Genomic DNA, 20,779 nt, shown 5'->3' with positions numbered 1-20,779 from the left:
GTTAGAGGGCAGCCAAAAGGCAAAGTAACGGGCGCCAAGGAGCATGAGTCCTGATAATGGCTGCAGGATAGCATGAGGGGTGGGCCCCCCATCTACCTGACCCTCACCCCCAAGCAAGAGGGTTTGCAGCCACTGGGATAGGTTGCATGACTGGAGCAAAACACTGACCGGAACTAGCGGCCACTACTGGGATCCCGCCAACTAGTGTCAGCGCTTGGTAAGTTAAGCACTATTGCCACCCTTTGGGCTATACTCACTCCTCCTCCTCCAGAAGGGACATTACGCTGTGTAGAGACCGGTGCTGCAGGCTCCTTGAAGCCATAGGACTGAGATGGAGGCTGCTGCTGCTGGTAGGCTGGGAAAGAAACAGGCCTCGTTAGTCATGGCAAACTGCCAAAGAGTATTGGGTTATGGAGACCCCAGCGCCCTGCATTTCTCAGGGATGCTGCCCTTCTTTGGAACAAGCCTCATTCATAGTCCGGGGGGGCGGGGGGGGAGGAAGACCTTTAAGGGGGAGCCACAAGTGCGCATTCATGTTGGGAAGAAGTTCTGCACCACTGGGCATGGACTTCAGTAGTCCCACTGCGGCCAGAGAACTGAAGCCTGGCCTCTTTGGGGCACCAGTGTCAGAAGACGAAGGCAGAAGCAGGAGGTTGTGCAGGAGACAGGCCACGATCTGCGTAACCAGAGAGCATTCAGAGCTCCTTACCAGGGCTGCTGGGCTGGACAGGAGGGGGCGGCTGATGCTGTTCCACAGGTCTCCTGTAGTTGGCACTATCCTGGGAGTTCCTGCGTTCCATCTCACCACCCTCACCGCCACTTGGGCCCATCCTGCTCTTCTCAAACTCTTCATGGTACTTGATCTACAAGAGGAAATTTGGAATTAGAACAGTGCCAGGGGGCTCCTTGTCCAGACGGGAGCCTGCCCACGCCAGTCACACAGGTCTTCCCCCGGTGAGCAGGTTTCAACCCATTAAGAGCGTCCCCCACACAAAACCAGTTGCATCACACCCATTAGTGCAGCAGAGACCAGAGCCAGGACCTTCACAATCCCGGGGCTACAGCCCCAGCAGGACCTCACCTGGACCAAGCCTCAGTGAAATTGTCTAGGTGCACCGGGTGCTACTCTAGCGTGCCAGGCCCATAGCCTGGTTCTGCATGCTGCTGCTGGAGAGGCCATCTTTGTGATCATCGATCCCACAGCCCTTTTCACAAGGGGCAGCTAGAATCCGGCCAGGACATCCAGGCTATTTACGTTCTGCCCACCTAGGATTCCACCAGGCAGTTTCAATTGTGTAGTCCTCGCTGCCTGTCCTGAAGGGTCACAGCATTAGCGGGATGTCAGACAGTCCTGGCCCAGCCAATCCTACATACTGCCTGAAAAAGGCTGCATTGGGACTGCTCGAAAACTACTCCTGCTATTCATGTTCCAGTCCAGCAGGTGGCACTGCAGACTCCTGGCAATTCCAGAGACAACCCTGGTTGTGGGACAGGGCGAGAGCTCGTCCTAGTCCCCTCCACCCAGCTGGGGGGTTTAAACAAACGGGAGGCGATGTCTCTCCCGCCACCATACACACACACTCATCTGGACAGATTCTTGGCAAGTGACAGGCCGCCAGTTTCCTGTTCCTCTTGCTGCCCAGCATCAGTTCCTCACCTCTGCTCCACTCTTCTAGGGCCCTCAGCTGAGGGACCCATTTGTGCCACTAGGTCTTCATGGAAAAGGAGCTTTCTGGCCACCTAGGCTGCTGGGACCCCTGCCCAGGATGCTGGCCCTTGTCGTCATTGTCCTTGTACTCCTCCCACATCTGGTGGTAGCCACCTGCTGTCCTATCTTATGCATTGTTTGTGAGCTCCTGGGAGCCCAGCACGGACCAGGACCCCCTCTTCGAGTTAGGCACTGTACAAACAGTGCCCCATCACTCATCAGTGCTTGAGCAGGCCTGCAGAGAGGGCTGGAAGGGGAAGCGATGAGGAACACTGCTAGGCCCAAGTCAGCTGACGAGCTCTGCTGGGCTCAGGGCTGGCTACTAGACCTCCCTCAAGGGAGGCCGGCCAGGCCCATGGGGCAAGGCCGAGGGGAAGAATGCCATAGGGATTATTCCAAGACTGCAGCGCTAAAAACCAGAGGTTGTAAATCCCCTTCCCATTAGCACTGTGCAGCTTTCTTGCCAGCTCAGAAATGCCTGGGGACAGCAGATGGACAGCGGCATCCCCTGGGGTGATTGTGTGTGTGTGTGTATATTATATATATATATATACACATATGTATATATATACATATATACATACATATACATACATACATATACATACATACATATACATACATACATATACATACACCCCCTACACAAAACTCACACACACACACACAGTGTGCTATAGTGGATCTGCCATAATGGCAGTAAAGGGGGGGGGGGGAAGACACTGAAGTGACATAATGAAGCAAGGGGTGTGCAGGCAGTTAGTGAACCTGACCTGTAGCCCCTGATATGCCCGCCCTAGAATCCCCCCATATCTCTGCTAATGCCCCTCAATGCCAACCACAGCCCCCCTGCGAGTCCAGTCCTGGGCTCCCCCTGCAGCTCTGCCAATATACCTAGATCATGACTTGCAGCACCCCTGCCTCTTAGCATTACCAACAGTTTCTGTTGGAGTGGGGCAGGTTAAGGCCAGGAACGCTCTGACGTGGTTTATTTGGTTCCAGCTCATTTCCACTTAGGACCAAGGCAGGGTTTGGACTGAAGTCCTCAGAAGAAAGGCCAATGCAATAGCCACCTAGCACCAGCCTCTGCTGCGGCCCGCTTCTCTCCAGTAACCCCAGCATCCTTGTTCCTCACTGACACTTTGCGAGGCGGTGGGACTCCAGCCATCCGCACAAACTGGAAGCGCATGTGTGGAGGTGAGAACACCCTTTTCAGGCTGCACACCATGGCAATGCCTCCAAATAGCGATGAGGCGCTACAAGCCTGCAGCATCCCCTGGGCAAGAGGCCTCAAGTCTCCCTGACCTGAAGGAGGCTGCTGAGGAACATCCCCCCCCCGAAATCTGGCTCTGCTCTGGAGGAGACCAGAGCAGAGAACATGCACAGCCCCATCTTCAGTACCTGGGCTCGCTGCTCCACAGGCAGGAAAGAGTCACACAAAGACTCTCCCCAGAGTTACCAAGGCCCTGGGCTACTCCAGCTGCATTTCCACCAATGTTCCAGGCTCACTGGCCTGTCATTTTCCATTGGAATGCAGGCAGGCGAGGCTGCAAGTGTTAGCATCTCTCCCTCCCAGACCCTTGCTTTGTCTTGTGTTTCAAGTCAGGACAGTATTCAGTAGGTGTGTTACAGTAGCACCTACAAGCCCCAGGCAAGAACCAGAACCCCACTGTGCTGGGGGCTGTACAAGCAGCGCAGCTGTGATTGTCGCTATTTATAGGACGGACGTTTTGAGCAGATCACCTGATGCTGTGGCAGCAAGTGCCAAGGGGGCGTTAAAGCAGAGAACAGGCCCCAGAACCAGCCCCAGAAGTTACCTTCACTCAGTTACATGGAGAGCCTGGCACGTAGCCCCTATGTCCCGCAGCTCATCTCAGAGCCCCACCATAGCAGGTACAGCCCTCCCCCTCTCCTTCACACCTCTACGGGGATCTCAGAACTGCTCCAGCAGCAGCTTGGCTTGGAGTTATTTAATTGACACTTAGGCCCTACTCACACCAAGATTAGAACCATGCTTGAACACAGCTGGCAGGGGTTAGATTGCGTCCCTCGCTGGTGCAAACAGCGGTTTCTCTAAGAGCCACTTTAGTTGAACTGTTAACTACACAAGGATGTAGGCAGTTTGGGGTCTCATGGTGCCCTCATACAGTCAGGGAAGCAGGGCTTTGACCCCTGCTAGCTGCAGCTGCTTTTAATAGCTGCCGCTAGAATGGAGCGGAGGGCTGCGGCTCCCTCTGCTTGGGGAGAATTCATCGCTCCTGGCTTTGGCCTGGAGGGCACAGCAGCTCAGCCTTAGATTCCTGGAACTGGGAATGCTCCCAACTTCCAAGCACCCAATTAAGGCCCTGGAGCTTGGCAGCGAAGGAGAATCAGAGAGGCTGCTGTCCAGGAAATCAGAGGGCAATTACTCAATTCAAATGCTGCAGTATTTATAACAAAAAGCGAGACAAACAGGGAGTATGGGAAGGGAATCCCAGCAGAGGATCTAAACAGAGTGCTACAGATTAGATTCATCTCACCACACCACCTCAATTAGGTTCCCCACATTAACCCTTTGAATGTCAGCTCTCAGACAGCAGGAAGGAGCAGATTATCTAGCCCCAGTCTGGAGATGTTTTGCAGTAAGGATTAGAGGTGGCACCCATGATGGGTAACTGGGGCAAAAGCCCCCACACCACCCATATGAAGGGCAGAGCCAGGGATAAGGCCAGGTGGTAGGTGGCAGATTCTCAGTCAGACGAAGAAGGGTGGGGTTTCCCTCTATTGTACTGAAAACGCTGAGACCCTGAACCAAGTCAGATGCTTCAAAAGAGCGTCTCAAATCAACCCTTACTTGGCAGACAAGCTTACTTAAGTGGGAGGCTGGTGCTACTTGTGTTTCCACCCCCACAGTGATGCTGCATATGGCCATCCTTCTAAAGGTACCGATGCTACAGGATTGGAGCAAATATCACCAGCCCTGTCAACTCCCTCCCCACATACTAAGCAAAGTGCTTTGTATGTATTTGTACTTAAAAGCAAGGAGAGAAGCTGGTGCAAGACCAGGACAGGACAGAATCCTTCCTTCCAGTGCACCTACATCTGTTCCTGACCTGCAAAGGCCCCCCTTGCTATTCCAGTCTTGAGCCTTTCCTGCTTATTTGTGATCTGCTAGGAGCCAAGTTAAATCCCACCAAATCTATCTCCTCCCTCATGAGCCAAGGCAGATATGAAACCAAGGTTCTGTGAAGTGAAAGTTTAGCACATGGTGCTTGAGGTATGTGTCCCCCTTCCCAAACCTGTCACCACAGAGACCCCAAAACAAAGCCAAATGCCAAGCACTCTTCCACAATTAGCCCTGGGGAAAGGAGGATCAGCCTGAGGAGAATGCTTTACAGTTGCTAGTAGGGTATCTGTCCTACACATCACTGAGGAAGCTCAGCTATGGGAAATCCTCCTCAATAGAGCCCTGAACAGTTAACAGGGTCAGGGAGATGGCTGGGAAGGAACCAACTGGAAGAATGGAGGGTGCTACTGTATTTTCTGGAGGCAATAGTTAGGCCCCCCTTCCCATTAAAGGGAGGATGGCATGTTGCTACCTTCCTCCCAGTTTCAGTGACCTTCATGGTAGAGGAGAGCCATGACTTGATTGCAAGCGAAAGCAAAGGAGACTGCATCCAGCAGCCTGAAAACAGAGCCCATGAGAACCATAGGGTCCAGCTCCCAGCCGTGTGGTCTCTCCAAGCTGGGCTGGAGCCAGCAGCCACAGATGGAATCGCCAGGCTAGTGCAGCCAGCAAGCCATGTCTACCATAACACTGGTGCGGGCAGTGCTGCAGGGGAGCATCTGCATTTTAGATCAGCAGTCTCACTCGGCTGTTCTCGCTGCTGGTCTGTGCACAGTGTCGGGACAACTCGAGCTGCAGCTCTAAGGCACTGAACTGACTGTGGCAACAATGGAGTGTAGGGATGTGTCCTAGTGTAGACAATGGCTCAGAGGCCACCCCTTAGCTGCATGTCCAACATCTCTCTACATTGTACGTAAACAGGGCAGGGGTGTTCAGGGCACTGGCAGAGTGACCTTAACCAACTATTATAAACCGGCAGAATGCACACACAGGCGTGGGTGGGGACTCAACTGATCAAAGAGAACCTCCGAGAAAGTATTTAATATTAAAACAGCCTGTAGCAGAAATGGGTAGTTTTCAAGGGTACCCAAGGGAAAGAGATTCAGGCTCAAATCACTCTTGAAAGTGGCGCTGGGGCACCCTTCAAAGTGTTACCCAACATGCTCTGGGCTAATGGTCAGAGGACTCCCCAGCCACCTGTCACACTGCATCCTGCCAATCTACAGAACCTCTACCCCAATTAAACAGATTTTGGTCTAGAAATCAGAGGGGGTCCTAATCACAGGCTCAGCAGCCTAAACAGGCTCAGAAGCATAGCAGCAGATGCCACCAAGACACACTGGTTGTATACCACGATCACAGCCTTCCGTCTCCCACCGCACTCTGTTTCTGCTTCACTCTTGCTCAACAGCAGGCCAGGAGGGCAAAGGGTTAACGTCTGGATGTGGGTGTAAAAATTAATAGCTACTTGAGTTAATGAATACACAGCCAATGCAGAAGACACCTGCAGCCCATTTGTTGGCTGGTTCAACAGTTATTTGCTGCAGGACACTAAGCGCAGGCAGGAGGGAAAGCCTGGCGCAGAGCACTGCTTCTGGGAGGGGAACTTCCCTGAGCAAAATATTTTGCTCTATAAGTCAGTGGGAAAAAAACCACATCCCACTTCTCAAGAGGGGTTGAAATCCAGACCTGAGGCAGCCATCACCCTGCTTACAAGGCCGGGCTGTTGCGTGGTCAGAGAATCAGGACTCTGGGTTCTATCACTCCCCTGCTATAGTATCTTCCATCACAGGTGTCTGGGGCTGTCCATGTTTGCCATGGACTGCTAGAGCCTCTGGAGAGAGGCACCACTCTATCAATTCATAGAGAAGCTTTGAAGTTTGGGGAGGCAGGGCAGAGACTGGCATTTGTCATGAGCATACCCCCTCCCCCAATGAGGTTAGGAGAAAAATTCAACATGCTGGGGGCCAGGCACCTCCCAGCCCAGGTACCACCTCAGCTGCTAACGCCCCATAAGCCTTAGAGCTCTACCTGCACCCCCAGGCTCTTAATTACTGGAGGGTACTGCCGGCAGGACCGACACTAGACAGCACAATGGGGAATCCTCCCAGCCCTGGGGCTGGGGAGGGAGGTGGGCGAGACAGCCCAGGGCAAGTGAAAGCTAAAGGCCCAGGGCAGCTCTCCTGAAGTCCACAGCACACCGCATGGAGCCTCAGGAGCAGGACAGAGCCACCACATGGTGCCGACAGGCTCAGGGCTCCATTGGTGCCGATCTTGTTCCTCGCTGGATTGATTGGGAGCGGCTGACCTGCCCAGAACAAAGCTATTGTTTCTATTTAGCACTAGAGACAGTGCCCCACACCTGCCTGGCAGGGGAGCAGGCTGCAGCAACCCCTCACCTGGTGAATCATTCACCAAGGTCCTCTGCAACCAGCTGGCTGCTGGAAGTGCACTGGCATGGGAGATGGGGAGGGACAGACCTGCTAGTCAGTCCCCGCTCCCCCCCGCCAGGGGTTATGCTTTACTGTTCCAAGGAGACAGCGGATAATGGTGCAACACTCCATGCTGCCATGGCTACCTGCTCTCTCCAGAGGGCTGCATCTTGCTCCCCTTCTCCCACTGGGTCTTTCACCCCTACCCAGGGAAGATCCTCCACATAAAATTCCTCTTGCCCCTTCCCAAGCTCATCCCTTCCCGTTCACTACTGCAGGCTAAAGGGGTGTGTGGACTGGGGTGGGGGAGAATTGGTCTCACCTCTATCACGTAAGGGCACCTGGTTTAGCACTGCAAGCAGGAACCCTGCTGCAACCCTTCAGAGATCTTCACTAGCTCACAGAAGAGGTCCGAGGATCAGGGCAGGTGACCAATTTGGAAGCTTTGTCCAGGGGAAGGGGAGGAACATTTTCCTAAGTTTGTGCCAGACCAAGTTTGAATGGCTATCTGAAAAAGAGAGCAGCTAAGAGGCATGGCTGTCCTCTCTGGGCACTGCTGCAGAGACTCTGGTCTGTTCCTGGAGAGGGGCCAGGACACTCATACATTCTTAGGGAGGAGTATCTCTAGGTACAGCTTTACCACCTGCATTACTGCTGGTAGAGATCCACACACACAAAAACACACTAACAACGGAAGGGCAATGGTTTGCCCTTGACTTCCTTCTGGAGGTGGTTGGGGGATGGGGAAGGGTGTAGCTCAGCTTCCTGGCCAGGACACCATCTGGCCACTCCATCTTTACAAACTGAGGTGGGGCAAGGCCAGAATCTTGCCAGCCCCCGGACTACATTAGCCTTTGGAGGCCCCCAGCTCATCCCTGGGCTGGTGCAGAGCCCTAGGACCTATTTCAGGCCTTACCCTTGACCAAGGCAGACACGAGATCTGCCCAAGCTTGCACCCTGCATGCCATGGCCACCATGAGTATCATGGCAGCTGGAGAACAGCCAAGCACAGGAATGAGAGGCTCTGGGCTCCATGGGTATTCTCCAGGAGCATTACAGTTGCTTTGCAGCCTCTTTGTGCTAGCCAAGGCCTAGGGCATCAGAGAGCCCCAAATCTCTGAAGAAAGGGAAGCAACTAAATGGATGCAGGTTGTCAAGTGGAAAGTTGCAGGCAAGATCATGTGTGAAGCTGCAGCATGGAGGGCTGGTTTTACTACCAACCTTCTGTGGATCCTGCCCTTGACCACAACGGTTTTGCAACAGCCTCAGCCTGATAAGAAAGTTAAATACACACAGGGCAGCAGCTAAAGGTTAGTTAACTCTGTGTTCTGGAGGAAGCAGATGCTGTGCAGGCCCCCCCCCCCGCTGCTGCCCACTCAAACCCTAAGAGGGTGGGAAGCAGCTGTGGGAGATCTCACACTGCCAGAAGCAGGAGTGACACCAAACCCAATGCACTCCTGCGCAGGGTGTGGTAAATGCACTCACAGGTGGCCCTCCCTCCAGCTGCTTGTGGGGAAGAAACAGTAATGCAATGAGACTGGATGGCATCATACAAGCTCTGGAACTGAGCACCAACCCAGACCATTTGCAAGAGGACTGAACTACCGCATTAAGTGGCTCCCGGATTTGTGACCTTACCTTTCAGTTCAAACATGAACCTTATTTTTGGACTTCAGGGCTAGTTAGTGAGTCAATGAGCATTGGACTGGGACTCTGACTTGAACAGTTTTGTACTCCTTACAGAAGCCACTGCTAGGTCAGGCACATATACGGCCTCTAGTGCACCACTTTTAATCCAGCCACGCTGCTGGGGATAGTTGCCTTCACAAAGATGTCCACTAGAGAGCATCTTAGAGGTCCTAGAGGCAAGACACTAGGAACTGGGCCCTTGGTTTGCCATCCAAGTGACAAGGCGAAGGACTGAAGTTCCTTTAAGCCCCTATGAGGCCTAGTCAGGGACTAAGACCGCACTGTGCTAGGCCCTAGAGAAGGTCCATCCAGGTCCGGGGGGGTGGCACACGGGACCTTCTCTAGGGCCTAGCACAGAAGAGGAGGAGAGAAAAAGATATGCTGGCTTTTGAAGCTGTAACTCAAGCGCCGTTTGGAGGGCTGCATCCAGCATGGAGTTTAGTGAGGCAGCCGGCAGCCTAGCAATCCGCACTCTACGATGCCAGGTAGGAAACTGGGTTACAGCCCATCCTGCTGGAGAGCAGCAGGTGCCGGGATTACCTTGAATACAGTGTCTATTCAGCCCATGCATGGTCTGAACAGCTGCAGCAAAAACCCTCCAGCAGCCAGGCTGCTGGAGCGAGCGTCGGACAATTGGAGGCATGGTCAAGTCAGAGGAAACTGGCACAGGACACCGCACAGCTGTCTAAGTGAGACATGGCATGAGGAAGCGAGGTGCGTTTGGCTGAGGTTTCCTGAGACAGCACCGAAGGTGAAGTTGAACTGGAGTCATTCTGCACTCTGACTTGTCACTTTGACGCTCTCCTACAGCCTGGGATTCAGTAATGGACAGAGTCCACAGTATGGGTCAGATGCGATTGGCCCATTCAGGGCCATCCCCTAGGGCTCACCCTTGCTTTGTTTCATTTTGAGAGTCCCACCAGCCTCCAAATCCCACTACACTTTGAACCCTTCATGGCACAGTTAAGACTTGCAAGGTCCTGCCAGCTCCTGCTGCAGCTCCCATCACGGGGCGTCTGCAGGGAACAGAGGCTCCACATTCCAGTTGCACAAACATACAGAAATTACGTGCACTAACAGGAGGACTGTGCCCACTCCTCCACCCACAACTATCCTAGAAGGAACCAAAAAGTTGTAGTAAATAAAGACCTTGTTTTCACAACCTCAGTTCGCAGGGCTGCTCCTTTGTCCCCCGTCCCACAGCAGAAAGCCAAGGGGTAGCACAGCAACGTAGCACTCTAGAGCACAGATTAAAAAGCTACATACGTTGCTGATCTGGTCCTGAGTCTTCTTGATTCTCTGCAGCTCGGGGGTGTCGGCCACCACGCTGAATCCCTTCCCTTTGTTCTTCTCAAAATCCTCCTTGTAGCGAATCTAGGGACGAGAGATAAGCAAAACAAGACACTGAGAATCATCCACAGCAACTCATGTGGCAAGACCCAGCCTCTGTGTGATCCACCCTTTTTCCAGCATTGCATGCTACCCCCAAGATAGCCTTTTAGCCCAGCCTCCCAGCAATAATGGTAGAACGGGTTATTCTTAAAGGGGGGTTAGGACCTCCAGGTACAACAGCACTTCTGCAACTAAGTGCAAGTCTGTCACCTCTGGGGTGGAACCCAGTTAGGACAATTATAACCAAGTTACAAAGCAGGAGGAATTGTGGGAAGCAGACTATGGTGACCTCAATTTGGCTAGTACTTGGGGCTCGACACATTCATTCCTGGGGTGGGGGAGGAGGGGCAGGGTCATGGGATTTTTATTTATTTGTTTTTTTTTAAAAAGGTGCCGAGTCACACCAATCTCAGTCTCATCTCTCCTCTGAGAGAGACAGCAGGTTCAGCAGCATACAAACCTGTTAGATACACTGACACGCCACCACCCAGACCTACTGAGTAGCCCTGAGCTAATCCCATGCATGGGGATTGCCAGGGGCCCATCCTTGGCCCTGCCTTGCCCCAGTACAGCTTCACCATTCCCCAAACAGTCAGCCTCTACAGAGGCTAAAAAACCAGCCGCTGACTCAATCCCTCCAGCAAGGAAGGAAACGCTCAGACCAGCCTCACTGGATGGAAACTGCCGCTTGCATCTAGAGGAGGCTGTTACAGCTGCAGGCCACTTTAATAGCCGGTCACGGTTGTTTAGACAGCTTTCAGCAATAGAGGGCTTCCAACAGAGAGCAGCAGGTCATGCAGCACCTTACCCACCCTCCATTTAGGAGGCAATAATCTGCATCCAGACTTTCCCTAGCCCTCTGGATCAGCTGCCGCTATCTGCGCCAGAGAGCCAAGGGCCTCCCCAAGGACTATGGGTGGGATTTGCAGGGGTGCCCAAGTGATTGAGGAGCACAAATCTATTGACTGAGACACACTGAACCCAGGTAAGCAAGTACGTATGAGCTCCAGTGCAAGGTTTGTGCAGGGAGGGCAACAGCTCAGCTGAACTCTGCGGTGAAACACACACTTTTGGATTTTCACCCTTTGATGCTCCCAGATTATCCCTTCTGGGTGCAGTGAAGTCTTCAGAGGAGGACCCTGCTTTACCCAGCAGATGCTCGTTTTAAGTAGCTGCCCTGAAGTCCCCTCAAAGCTTACACAATCCTGCCCTCCCCACTTGGAGATCCCACCTCCACTAAGCAAGTGAGCCCATGACTAGAGCAGTCACTGGTCACTGCACTCCAGTACCCAGGAAGGTAGGTCAATAATTTGACTCAGCTCTGAGCAGATTACCCTTTGCACCCCTGTGTGATGGGCACCCATGTGCCGCAGCACCCTGTTGATTTGGGTCTCTAGAGTCCCAGCCCCTCCCATGGGAAGCTGGGGTACTCAGGGTTGAGAGCACTCATGCAGCCCTCCTGTGTTTTGGGCACTGCCCATTCCCAACTTGCACTGCCCTGCCGGCAGAGGAATCCGAGCAGCAGGAGTCTTTACAAGGAGGGGTGCTGGGAGGGTAAGAAGGCAGGAAGAGGCAGGGCAAGGGAGCATGTGGACATGTCACTCCCTCCCACTCCCCTCTTTGCTGGAGCGGGGGAAATGCTCATCTAAGTGGTGGCCAGACACCAGTGAGTCTAGCCAGCACCATCAGTTTCCTGTAACCCTTCCCAGCCCACAGCCAGAAAGGAGCCAACACTTCAACTGCAGAGCAGTTAGTTAAGAGGCTGAATCACAACTGTGCATGCCAGGGAAGGGTTCCTGGGAGCAAGTCCTAGTCCCTACACTGATCTGGTCTTCAGAGAGTTGTACATACAGTGCAAACAACCTAGGCTAAGACCCTCCCCTCAGCCAGCAACACTAGAGAGATGCAGGGGGAGACAGTACAGTCCAAGCAAAGCAGCATTTCTACAAAAGCACTTGCTTCTCTCCCCCCTGCCCTGACCCTTCCTGGGCATCTCCTGCACAGTAAGACTGCATGCCTCATTTCTTTGGCCTGGTCACTGGCACAACGCAGAGGTAAAGCTTGGAGATCTACTGCATTAAGGAGGAACAAGCCTGTGACTGCCCCCTTTCCACATTCAGCCTAAACCCAGAATCTTTCAAGCTGTCTGGAAAGAGCAGATTTTATGTGCAGCTGAACCCAGAAACAGGTTTCACATAGAAACATGGTAGCCCTGTGGGACAGCTAATACTTCGCTAGAAACCAAAGCACTAGGAGCACCTTGTCTACCTGTGCAGGGTTCACGGTCCTTGGCCTTGTCTGGGCTAGCAACAACAGGTATGGGGTCAGCAAGCACATTTTAGAAGTATACTGTAGGCCGGGCAACGGATAATGTAACACCAGTTCTCAAACTGTGGGTCAGGACCCCAAAGCCGGTCACAACCCCATCGCCAGTTGGCTTAGACTTGCTGGGGTTCAGGGCTGAAGCCTGAGCCCCACTGCCCAGCATAGGCCAAGAGAAAGCACAAAGGTGTTGGTTTGTAAGTTAAAACAAGCAGGTCTGGGAGGCTGGCATGATTGGCCACCTGCAGACAGGAGTTGATCACTGCCTTGCTAACAGCAGAAATTGTTTTCTAGACTAGGATTTAAAGGCATGTTACCAAAGTCCCTCATGAGGAAGGGAGAGAGATCCACAGGGCCATTCGAGGACTTGCCTTAACTAGCATTTAAAGGTGCAATAGCTAACAAAGAGATGCTAGCGTAGACAATGCCGTGTACAGCTAGCAGTTTAGCATGTTAGACAAGGCAGCATGTATGCTATGCTAGGATCTGTTTGTGTTTGCCAATGTGCCTTTAAATCCTAGTCAAGACAAGCCCCAAGCTGTTACTCCTTGTCCTACCACACACATTCTGCTCTCTACCCTGTGGCTTGCATCCCACTGGGTGGCCATTTCTGCTTTAACCGTTACTCCTGGAGCACTATGTCAAGCATGCTATTAAAACCAAACCGGGCCCTCAGAGCAACTTGCTGCTCTTCTGCTTGCAGGGAACAGAAGCCCAAGATATCAGTGCCAAGTTCTTCCATTTTCCTGGGTCAAGGGCATCACATTGCCAACTCAGAGCATGAGCAGACAGGGCAGGAACAGGACTCTAGAGCAGACTGCGAGTCAGCCTGGCCTGAATCATTTCATTCATTCAGTCCAAACTACTCTGACTTAACCATGGGCTTTGTGACTCCTGCATCTCAACCACAGATGTATGGTAGCAGTCTTGGTAAAGGGGGCGGGGCTCTTTCAGGACTTCAAAAAAGAGGAACCCAGCCCTTTAACCCTATATTCTCTGCATCAGCCAGCCTTTCAATCATGACAGGTTCCAAAAATCCAAGGCGTTGGAACGTCTGCCGAGCTCAACACCCTGCCGTTTTGTTTAATTCTAGTGCTTGGTGTGAGCTCTGGGAGGGTTTGAGAGAGGAGACACAGGCCTGTCAGAGCCTGCTAGACTACAGACCCCACCACGCAGCGGTTGGCATGGCCTTAAGTTACCCAAGCCAGATGGGGGAGGCAGCCAGGAGTGTATTTCAGCAGCAAGCCAGGCACAGCAAACCATGGGCGTATGTAGGAAGAGCAGTTTCTCTGGAACAGCCACACAGAGGGTTAAGCAAGCGGGAGAGAAGGGAGGAAGTGCTGAGACAAGGCAGCCTTTTACTTCTTTCTTGCCCTTATATGGGCACTAGGCTGGAAGACGCTGAGCAGTGAGCGGTTGCCTGCAGAAGGCCAGACAGAGTGGGGCAGCGAGTGTGTTCCCATGTATGTATGGCTCTGCATGGGCTAGGATGGGGGAGGGCAGACAATGGAGGCAAAACGCACCACAAGGTTAAGCCATGGCCCTCTGACCCACAGGCAGCCTTCACCCCTGCACTGTGGCAGGCACGCCATTCACCAGCCTGGAGTCCCTTCCCAGTGTCTAGAAAAGCACAGCCAAGGAGAAGAGCTAAGGAAAGCCATTAGTCTAAGCTGGGGCTTGCATGCACAAGTCCAAGACTGCATCAAAAGCCGAGAGTGGCCTTCTGCAGGTCAGTGGGACTAATCACTTCAAAAGAGGCATTAGGGTTGACAGGTCTGGGCCCTGCAAGAGGTATTATTTTATGAATGGTTACTTTTACCAGCTGGTTCCCAGCTCAGTTGCCAGCCTAGCTGCTCACTTCAACAGCTCCTTCCAGACTGGGATTTCAGGCTGTTAATGTTTGCCTAGAAAGTGCCTCATGTCTCTTCCTTTCCTCCCCCTGCATACTGTTCACCTCATTCTACAGATGCAGAAATGGGCAGGTCACTCCCCCTCCAAGCTCACACCAGAAGTTAGTGACAGTGCCAGAAACAGAACCAGGAGTTCTGACCCACCGATGTCCAACTAGACCATGTTCCACAGGCCTCCTCACTACTAGATAAGATCTCAACTCTGCCAAGGCTCCTTCCCCATTTGAGAGACCAGGTACTAGCCTTTGCTCCATCCCTGTGGAGCCAATTCACTGTGAAATCAATTCACTCAGGAGGGAAGACTCCCCCACTCTTGAAGTGGGAGGTACAGACCTGAAGACTGCTGTGACATGGTACAATTTATCCCAGCTACTGCCTAAAGGCAGCTACAGAAGAAATGCCCCCTCACTTGGCAGTGCACAGCAGCTCTCTGTTCAAGTGTATTAGAGAGCTGGTGTTTGAATGTCCTTTAATGACTGGACTTTCAATGAGACCAAAGAGTGTCAGAAGCCCTGCTTCAGAAAGGGGCACACAGAACAAAGTCTGAGACAAAACAGCTACATGCCACCCACTCAACAGGTACCTCCACCCCTGGACAGGAAAGATTGCATCAAAATATTTCTCCAAAGGGGCCAATTTCAAGAGTCTGGGAGGGAAGCCACAGGATGAAAACCCTGCGATTCTTCTGGCAGGTGTGGGCAGGAGGCAGGGAGCGAAGGCGTAAAAGCGGTCACTTTGTGGGCCTAGTTTAGCTGCAAGAGCGATAATCATCTGCTTCCGAGAGCAACCAGAACAAGAGACGCCTTCTTGGCGAATAGAAATAGAAACAGAAACCAAGAGATTTGATGCAGACTATATTAACCAGTTCCAGCGTGGCACACAGCTGAGCCACAGCTCCCCTGTCCACAAAAAAAGTTCTGGACTGGGACTAGTAGTTGGGATTTTGTATTCAGAGCATTGTTTTGGGGGGATTAGAATCTAGTCATCTAACAATAGGAATGAGAAGTTACTAGCATCAGCATATGCTACTGCAGCATTAGAATAGAACTACTAGAGTCCATCCCTCCCCCTACCCAAAAACACACCAGGATACAGACCCCACACAGGAGGTTAGATCCAGTATTAGAACCTTGTGTGTTGGCCAAAAGCCGTTACTGGGGATGTGTCCATTCCATCTCCAGTTTGGAAATCCTCCAGAGTGAAGAGACAGTCCTACCAGTTCTCCCCTTCCTTCTCCAGTATAGCTCAGTGCCACCCCCTCCAGTCTCTGGGAGAGGCGCACCGAGACTTGTAGACATAGCCACAGGTCACACACTCCCCAGCCCTGCAGGGTTGCACGCTGGATTGAAAGTAGGGCTCTGGAAAAGGTTAGACTCAGCACTAGAGATGGAGTCTTGATGAGTGTCCTGAAGAACACAGCACAAGACTGTTCACACAGCAAGCAAACCCCATCTTTCCATGACAATGAACCCCTCCGACAAAATCTACAGCCAGGTCTACATTTAAAGACTTCTGCTGGTGTAGAAGTGTCAGCTTGGGGTGTGATTTTTTTTTTTGTAAGTTACATTTTTATACTGGCAAAAATCCTAGTATAGCTACAGTTATTCTGGCACCACTTTTGCTAGCTGGAGCTTGGGTGTGTCCAGTTGGCCGCCAAGATTTTGTACTACCAGTGAACCAGACTACAGGAGTCACATTCCAGACCATGTGGGGTTTGCTCAGCTCTGGGCAAATTTAGCCGATATCAGCCTTATATCCTTTGAAGCAACCGTCAGTGAAGATAAAAGTAACTGTGTATTAACTAGAGTAAATGTTTGGTGCTTAGAAAACAGGAGACTCCCTTTGTAAGCAGAACAAAGGCAGACATAAGGAGAGAGGAATTAGGATGTTATCTTATGCCTGTTTAAGATCTACCCTCCCTAGAGGGCCATGGGCATTGCATTTCTGCTCTTCCATAGCCCACAGCTCCCCCCCTTCCAGCTGAGTAAGGGTCCCTTGTGGTTAGTACTGCCAGGACCCAACAGCAGCCTCTCCTCCCTCGGACTCAGAAATTACCTCTTGTGAGTCACTCTGGCCTGGAAGAGATGCTCAAGGTGGAATCCTAGAATGCAACAGTACCTCTATCAGAAGCCCAGTAATTGTTCTCATGTGAGCACAGACCTCCTCAGCTGGAGGAGCCATTTATATGCTTCTGCACCAGCTCATTTCCAATCAAATATGCACCTGACCCTTCTCTCCAAGATTACATTAAAGTGATTTATTCCTCTTCAGTTTCTCCTCTCAGCACAACAAGACAGCCCTTCCCCACAGGAGGACAGCTGAACAAAAATCCAGGCCTGGTTCTAGTCAGACCGAGAGACAGTCTGCTCCCCATTGTTCACCCACACTGTTCAAGTGGGGCAGCTGCAGCAGAAATCCCAGACTAGATTTCTCTGCTCATCTAGTCAGGGCTTGAGATGGGGCCAGGAGACAGAATGCAATTATTCTTCAGACTGCTCTTTGAGCCCCCAGCTATGCTCAAATGGAGAGATTTCATTCAGGCCATCAGTCCTGCCACCTTCATCCAAGCTTGATGAACTTCCTCTTCCAGCAGGGGACAGAGCCCTCCAAGAGAAGTGTCACAGGAAGAGGAACAATTTGGGTGTGTTTATGCACCATTCTACAGTGGGACAGGCTCTTAAGTAGGGTAAGGCCTAGGCAGTACTTGAAGGGGAGGCCTCAGAAAAGCCTGCCGCTAAAAGGATTCAGTAGATGAGCACCCTTTGTAAGACATACTAATTCTCAGTTTTAAAACGAATTTAAATTTAAAAATTGCTCTGAGATCCCACAGAACTGAGGGAGTTACCCTCTTCCTCCAAGGTATTTATATGGCCTAGAGCACCACAGCATTGAGCATCTGGGAAGCACTCTCATTGTACAGATGGGCAACTTAGGCACAAAACAGATCCAGAGACTTGCCCAAAGGTGTCAGACTGATGTAGCATGGAATTGAACCCAGGTCACCGAGTGCCAGACTGACCTAGCCACTGGACCATCTTTCCTTACCCAGCTAGGATTTCATTCTACTAACTCTGTGCCCAGGCCATTTCCACTGGACTATGCTTCCCGTCAAGAAGTATTGTTCAGTTCTGCTCCGTGCTATTAACAGCTGCCTCATTCTACCCTGGAGGAGGCATGTCTGTAGTAAATGAAGCAGAGCCTTATAGAGAGTTTAGTATTTGCCAAATGATTGGGAGTCTTCAGATGGAAACTGCTGCACGGATGGTCTCCTCTAGCTCACCTGACAAGCAATCCCTCCCATGACAGGGAACACACCACTGGGACAGGGGGAAGCTTTGAGCCTCCCAGGACCATAAGAGAGGGGGATGCTGCTCGTAGAACCCCTCCAGAGCTACTGTTGCTTGGGGCATTGACTCTTTAATCTCTCCTGTACCCAGATGTTTGGGTCAAGACAAGACTCCCTGGAGCATCAGATTAAGTGGGAGGAGCTAGGTGCCTGCTCTAGCCTCCTAGAGAAGTAAAACAAGTACCCTGGGGCCCAGCCGTTCAGTGTGACAGGCAACATGGCAGTTAACCTGGCACCCAGCTTGCCTCCTGCCCCCTGCCAGGGCTACAGGTTTGCTATGTGGCAAGGGGGTGGGGAAGGAAAGGAAAACAGCATCTGATACTCCCACAGCAAAACACACACCAGGGTGGCTTAAGGTACTTTACAGCTACAGACAGCGCCTTGCAAAACAGCCTCCTCTGGGGTGGAGGGCAGCAGCTAACCAGCCTAACAAAGATGGCCAAAAATCCCTTCCCATTACTGTGCAAAGGATGGCAGGACAAACTTCTATTCCTATGAGGAGAGTTGTGGGAATTCAAAACGGGAATTCAGAGAATCTTTCTATGACTTCCTGCAGAGCACAGGGCAAACTAGAGGATCCCAATGGTGGTCCCTACTGGCCTTATGATCTAAGAATTCCTCTAAGTACAATAGATCCAGTGGGGAATTGCAGGGACACCAGCTCCAGAGAGGTTCTAGGTAGTCTTTGGGCCCAGTGGGGATATGCTGGAGTACAGCCCCAGGAGATTTTTTAAGGGGGAAAAAGCAGCACTGGCTGGAGCAACCTGAACAGCGAACTGTTGGGCTCTCCTGCCTCTTACCTTGGAGAAGTGGCACTTGCCTCCCACAATAGCTCTAGGAGGCCCAAAGCAAGCCCTGACTGTTCAGGCAAAGCTGCATTTGTGCAAGTCAGAGAGCTGTTGGGAAACTTGCTGCGAGGAAGGGACTTTACAAAAGCAGATGTTTCAAAACTATAGCTGAAGGGCCCCTCCCAGAAGATACCCCAGCAGCTAGCATCTACCCTGTGACACCAAAGGGAGGCCTAGCTCCCTCCTCCAGCAGGGAAGCCATTCCCAGCAAGCTGCCTTTTAGCTCCCGGCACTTCTCAATTAATGGGAGAGAGAAAAAGGAAGGTCACTGTGCTTGTCACAGCACAGCAGGAGGGGAACGCACTGATCCCAAATGATGCCTGCTCACCCTGAAAACAGCACTAAGGCAAGTCTCAGGCGGTACACCCCCTGCCTGGATCTTTCCAAGCCCAATAGTGCCTCTGTTAAGCTTGTGCAGAGCCAGGCTGGCATGCCTTGGTGAGCCCCTCAAAAGCAGTCTGTTAACCCCTTTTCACCAAGCCGGGGGGGAAATAGGGTAATCAGATTCTCAGCACAGGATGTGGTAATTGTGTTCTCATGCATGAGTGACAAGCCAAAAATTGCTCCTGGATGCATTTTCCTGCCATGGCAGAGTATGCTGGGCACTAATTTGAGCATGGTGCTGTCTCAAAGTCAGGGACAGCAGCTCAGGACAGTCAGAGTTCTCTAACTTGGTAGCAGCCATGAGATCTCCTTGGGCTTGGACTCCCCTGGACAGCCCTGCTCCCTACTCTCAAACCTCAGCAGTGCGAGGGATACTAAGGAGGCTGAGAATTCACACTACAGAAGGCCAGCCAGCCAAGCTATTATTCCCAAACAAGCTATGCCCCATTTAAAGCAAACTCTGCAGATCATAATCTAAGCTTTTGAGTTTCAAATTCTGCATATTTCAGTGTTCCAGGGCAGGAAGGAGGAAGAAGAGACCTTTTTGGCCTACCTCAAGCCCTTAATAGATCTAAAGCCAAAGCCAGTTCCTATTGTGTCATCAGAAGTTGGGCAATAATCCAGTTCAGCTCTGCCTTGCAGCTGGGGGCTTTTGACGACCCAGTTTCATCTCTGGACCACAGAATAGGAGGGGGGTGTCCAGACGTGGCCCAAGCAAGCTCAGAGACTTGCCCCACAGGGAGACTCTTGCACCAGACCAGGTCCTGTCTCATCCCTTCCTCCCCTCCTTTTTTTCAAGCCTTGGGAGCAAGTTGTCTGTCCAGGGGAGACAGCTCACAGCTTCACATCATCAGGCCTATTGGTCTAGCCAGGAAGGGAAGATGCTGGTACAAGAAGAGGTGTAATCGGGACAGGATAGAAAAAAAAAAACAGACCACAGGACATCCTGGCTTTTCAGCTCAAAGAGGTGCTGGACCATCAGGGCCAGGGTACTGGGACAAGACCGACCAGAGGAATTGCCAGACTATCAGATCCATGCAATATTTCAGAAATGACCCACCCCAGAATGAACTGGGGATGGAGAGTCACCAGTGGCACAGTGAGGCAAGCGACAGTAGCCTGGCCAAGGGGCAGGGGAGCCTTTGACAGCGTTCTTACCTGGCTCTGAAGCTCGCTCTGCTGCTTTAGGCGCAGGTTCTCTGGAGTGTCTGCCACCATGGTGAAGGACTGCTTCGGGTAGTGTCTGAGAGGAGAAGCAAGACCCGTTAGCCATCATCAGCCCAGAGACTGGATACAGCAAACTGAGCTCACACAAGGGGCCACCCTGATGGACTTGCCCCTAGGACCACATCAGCTGCACTCCTAACCCTCCCTGCTCCAGGTCAGTCCTTTGCTTCAGCCTTGAGCTCATCAGGGACTCAACAGGCCCCTAGATGGCACGCCTTTAGCTCTTGAAATAGTCCCTCTACTAAGAGAGGAGCGGCAGCGTATTGTTAGAGGCACCCCTAGCAGCAGGGTGGCTTGAGGACTGCAGTCTTCAGGGCTGCTAACATGGTGCCTTTTGCTAGCATGGAGTTAGTTTATAGGGAAAGAGGTTTTAACTCTTTAAGAGGGGACTCTTTAGCACCCCCTCCCCTCTCCT

At 52.0% G+C, this 20,779-nt stretch overlaps 1 protein-coding gene across 1 annotated transcript in view; it reads right to left on the bottom strand.

Moving 5' to 3' along the window:
- Positions 1 to 20,779, bottom strand: part of LASP1 (LIM and SH3 protein 1) — a 53,366-nt gene that overhangs the window by 4,276 nt on the left and 28,311 nt on the right. The window contains exons 3-6 of the mRNA XM_073325542.1: positions 20,296 to 20,380; positions 10,202 to 10,309; positions 710 to 863; positions 258 to 355 (exon numbers count right to left, since the gene is read on the bottom strand). Of these exons, the coding sequence (XP_073181643.1) occupies positions 258 to 355; positions 710 to 863; positions 10,202 to 10,309; positions 20,296 to 20,380 (445 nt within the window). The remainder of the gene's footprint in view (positions 1 to 257; positions 356 to 709; positions 864 to 10,201; positions 10,310 to 20,295; positions 20,381 to 20,779) is intronic.

The sequence above is a fragment of the Lepidochelys kempii genome, chromosome 27 (genome assembly GCF_965140265.1).
Source record: "Lepidochelys kempii isolate rLepKem1 chromosome 27, rLepKem1.hap2, whole genome shotgun sequence".
Taxonomy (NCBI): Eukaryota; Metazoa; Chordata; order Testudines; family Cheloniidae; genus Lepidochelys; species Lepidochelys kempii.
Note: the sequence above shows the minus strand (reverse complement) of the source record. Positions and strands in the feature narration are given on the sequence as shown.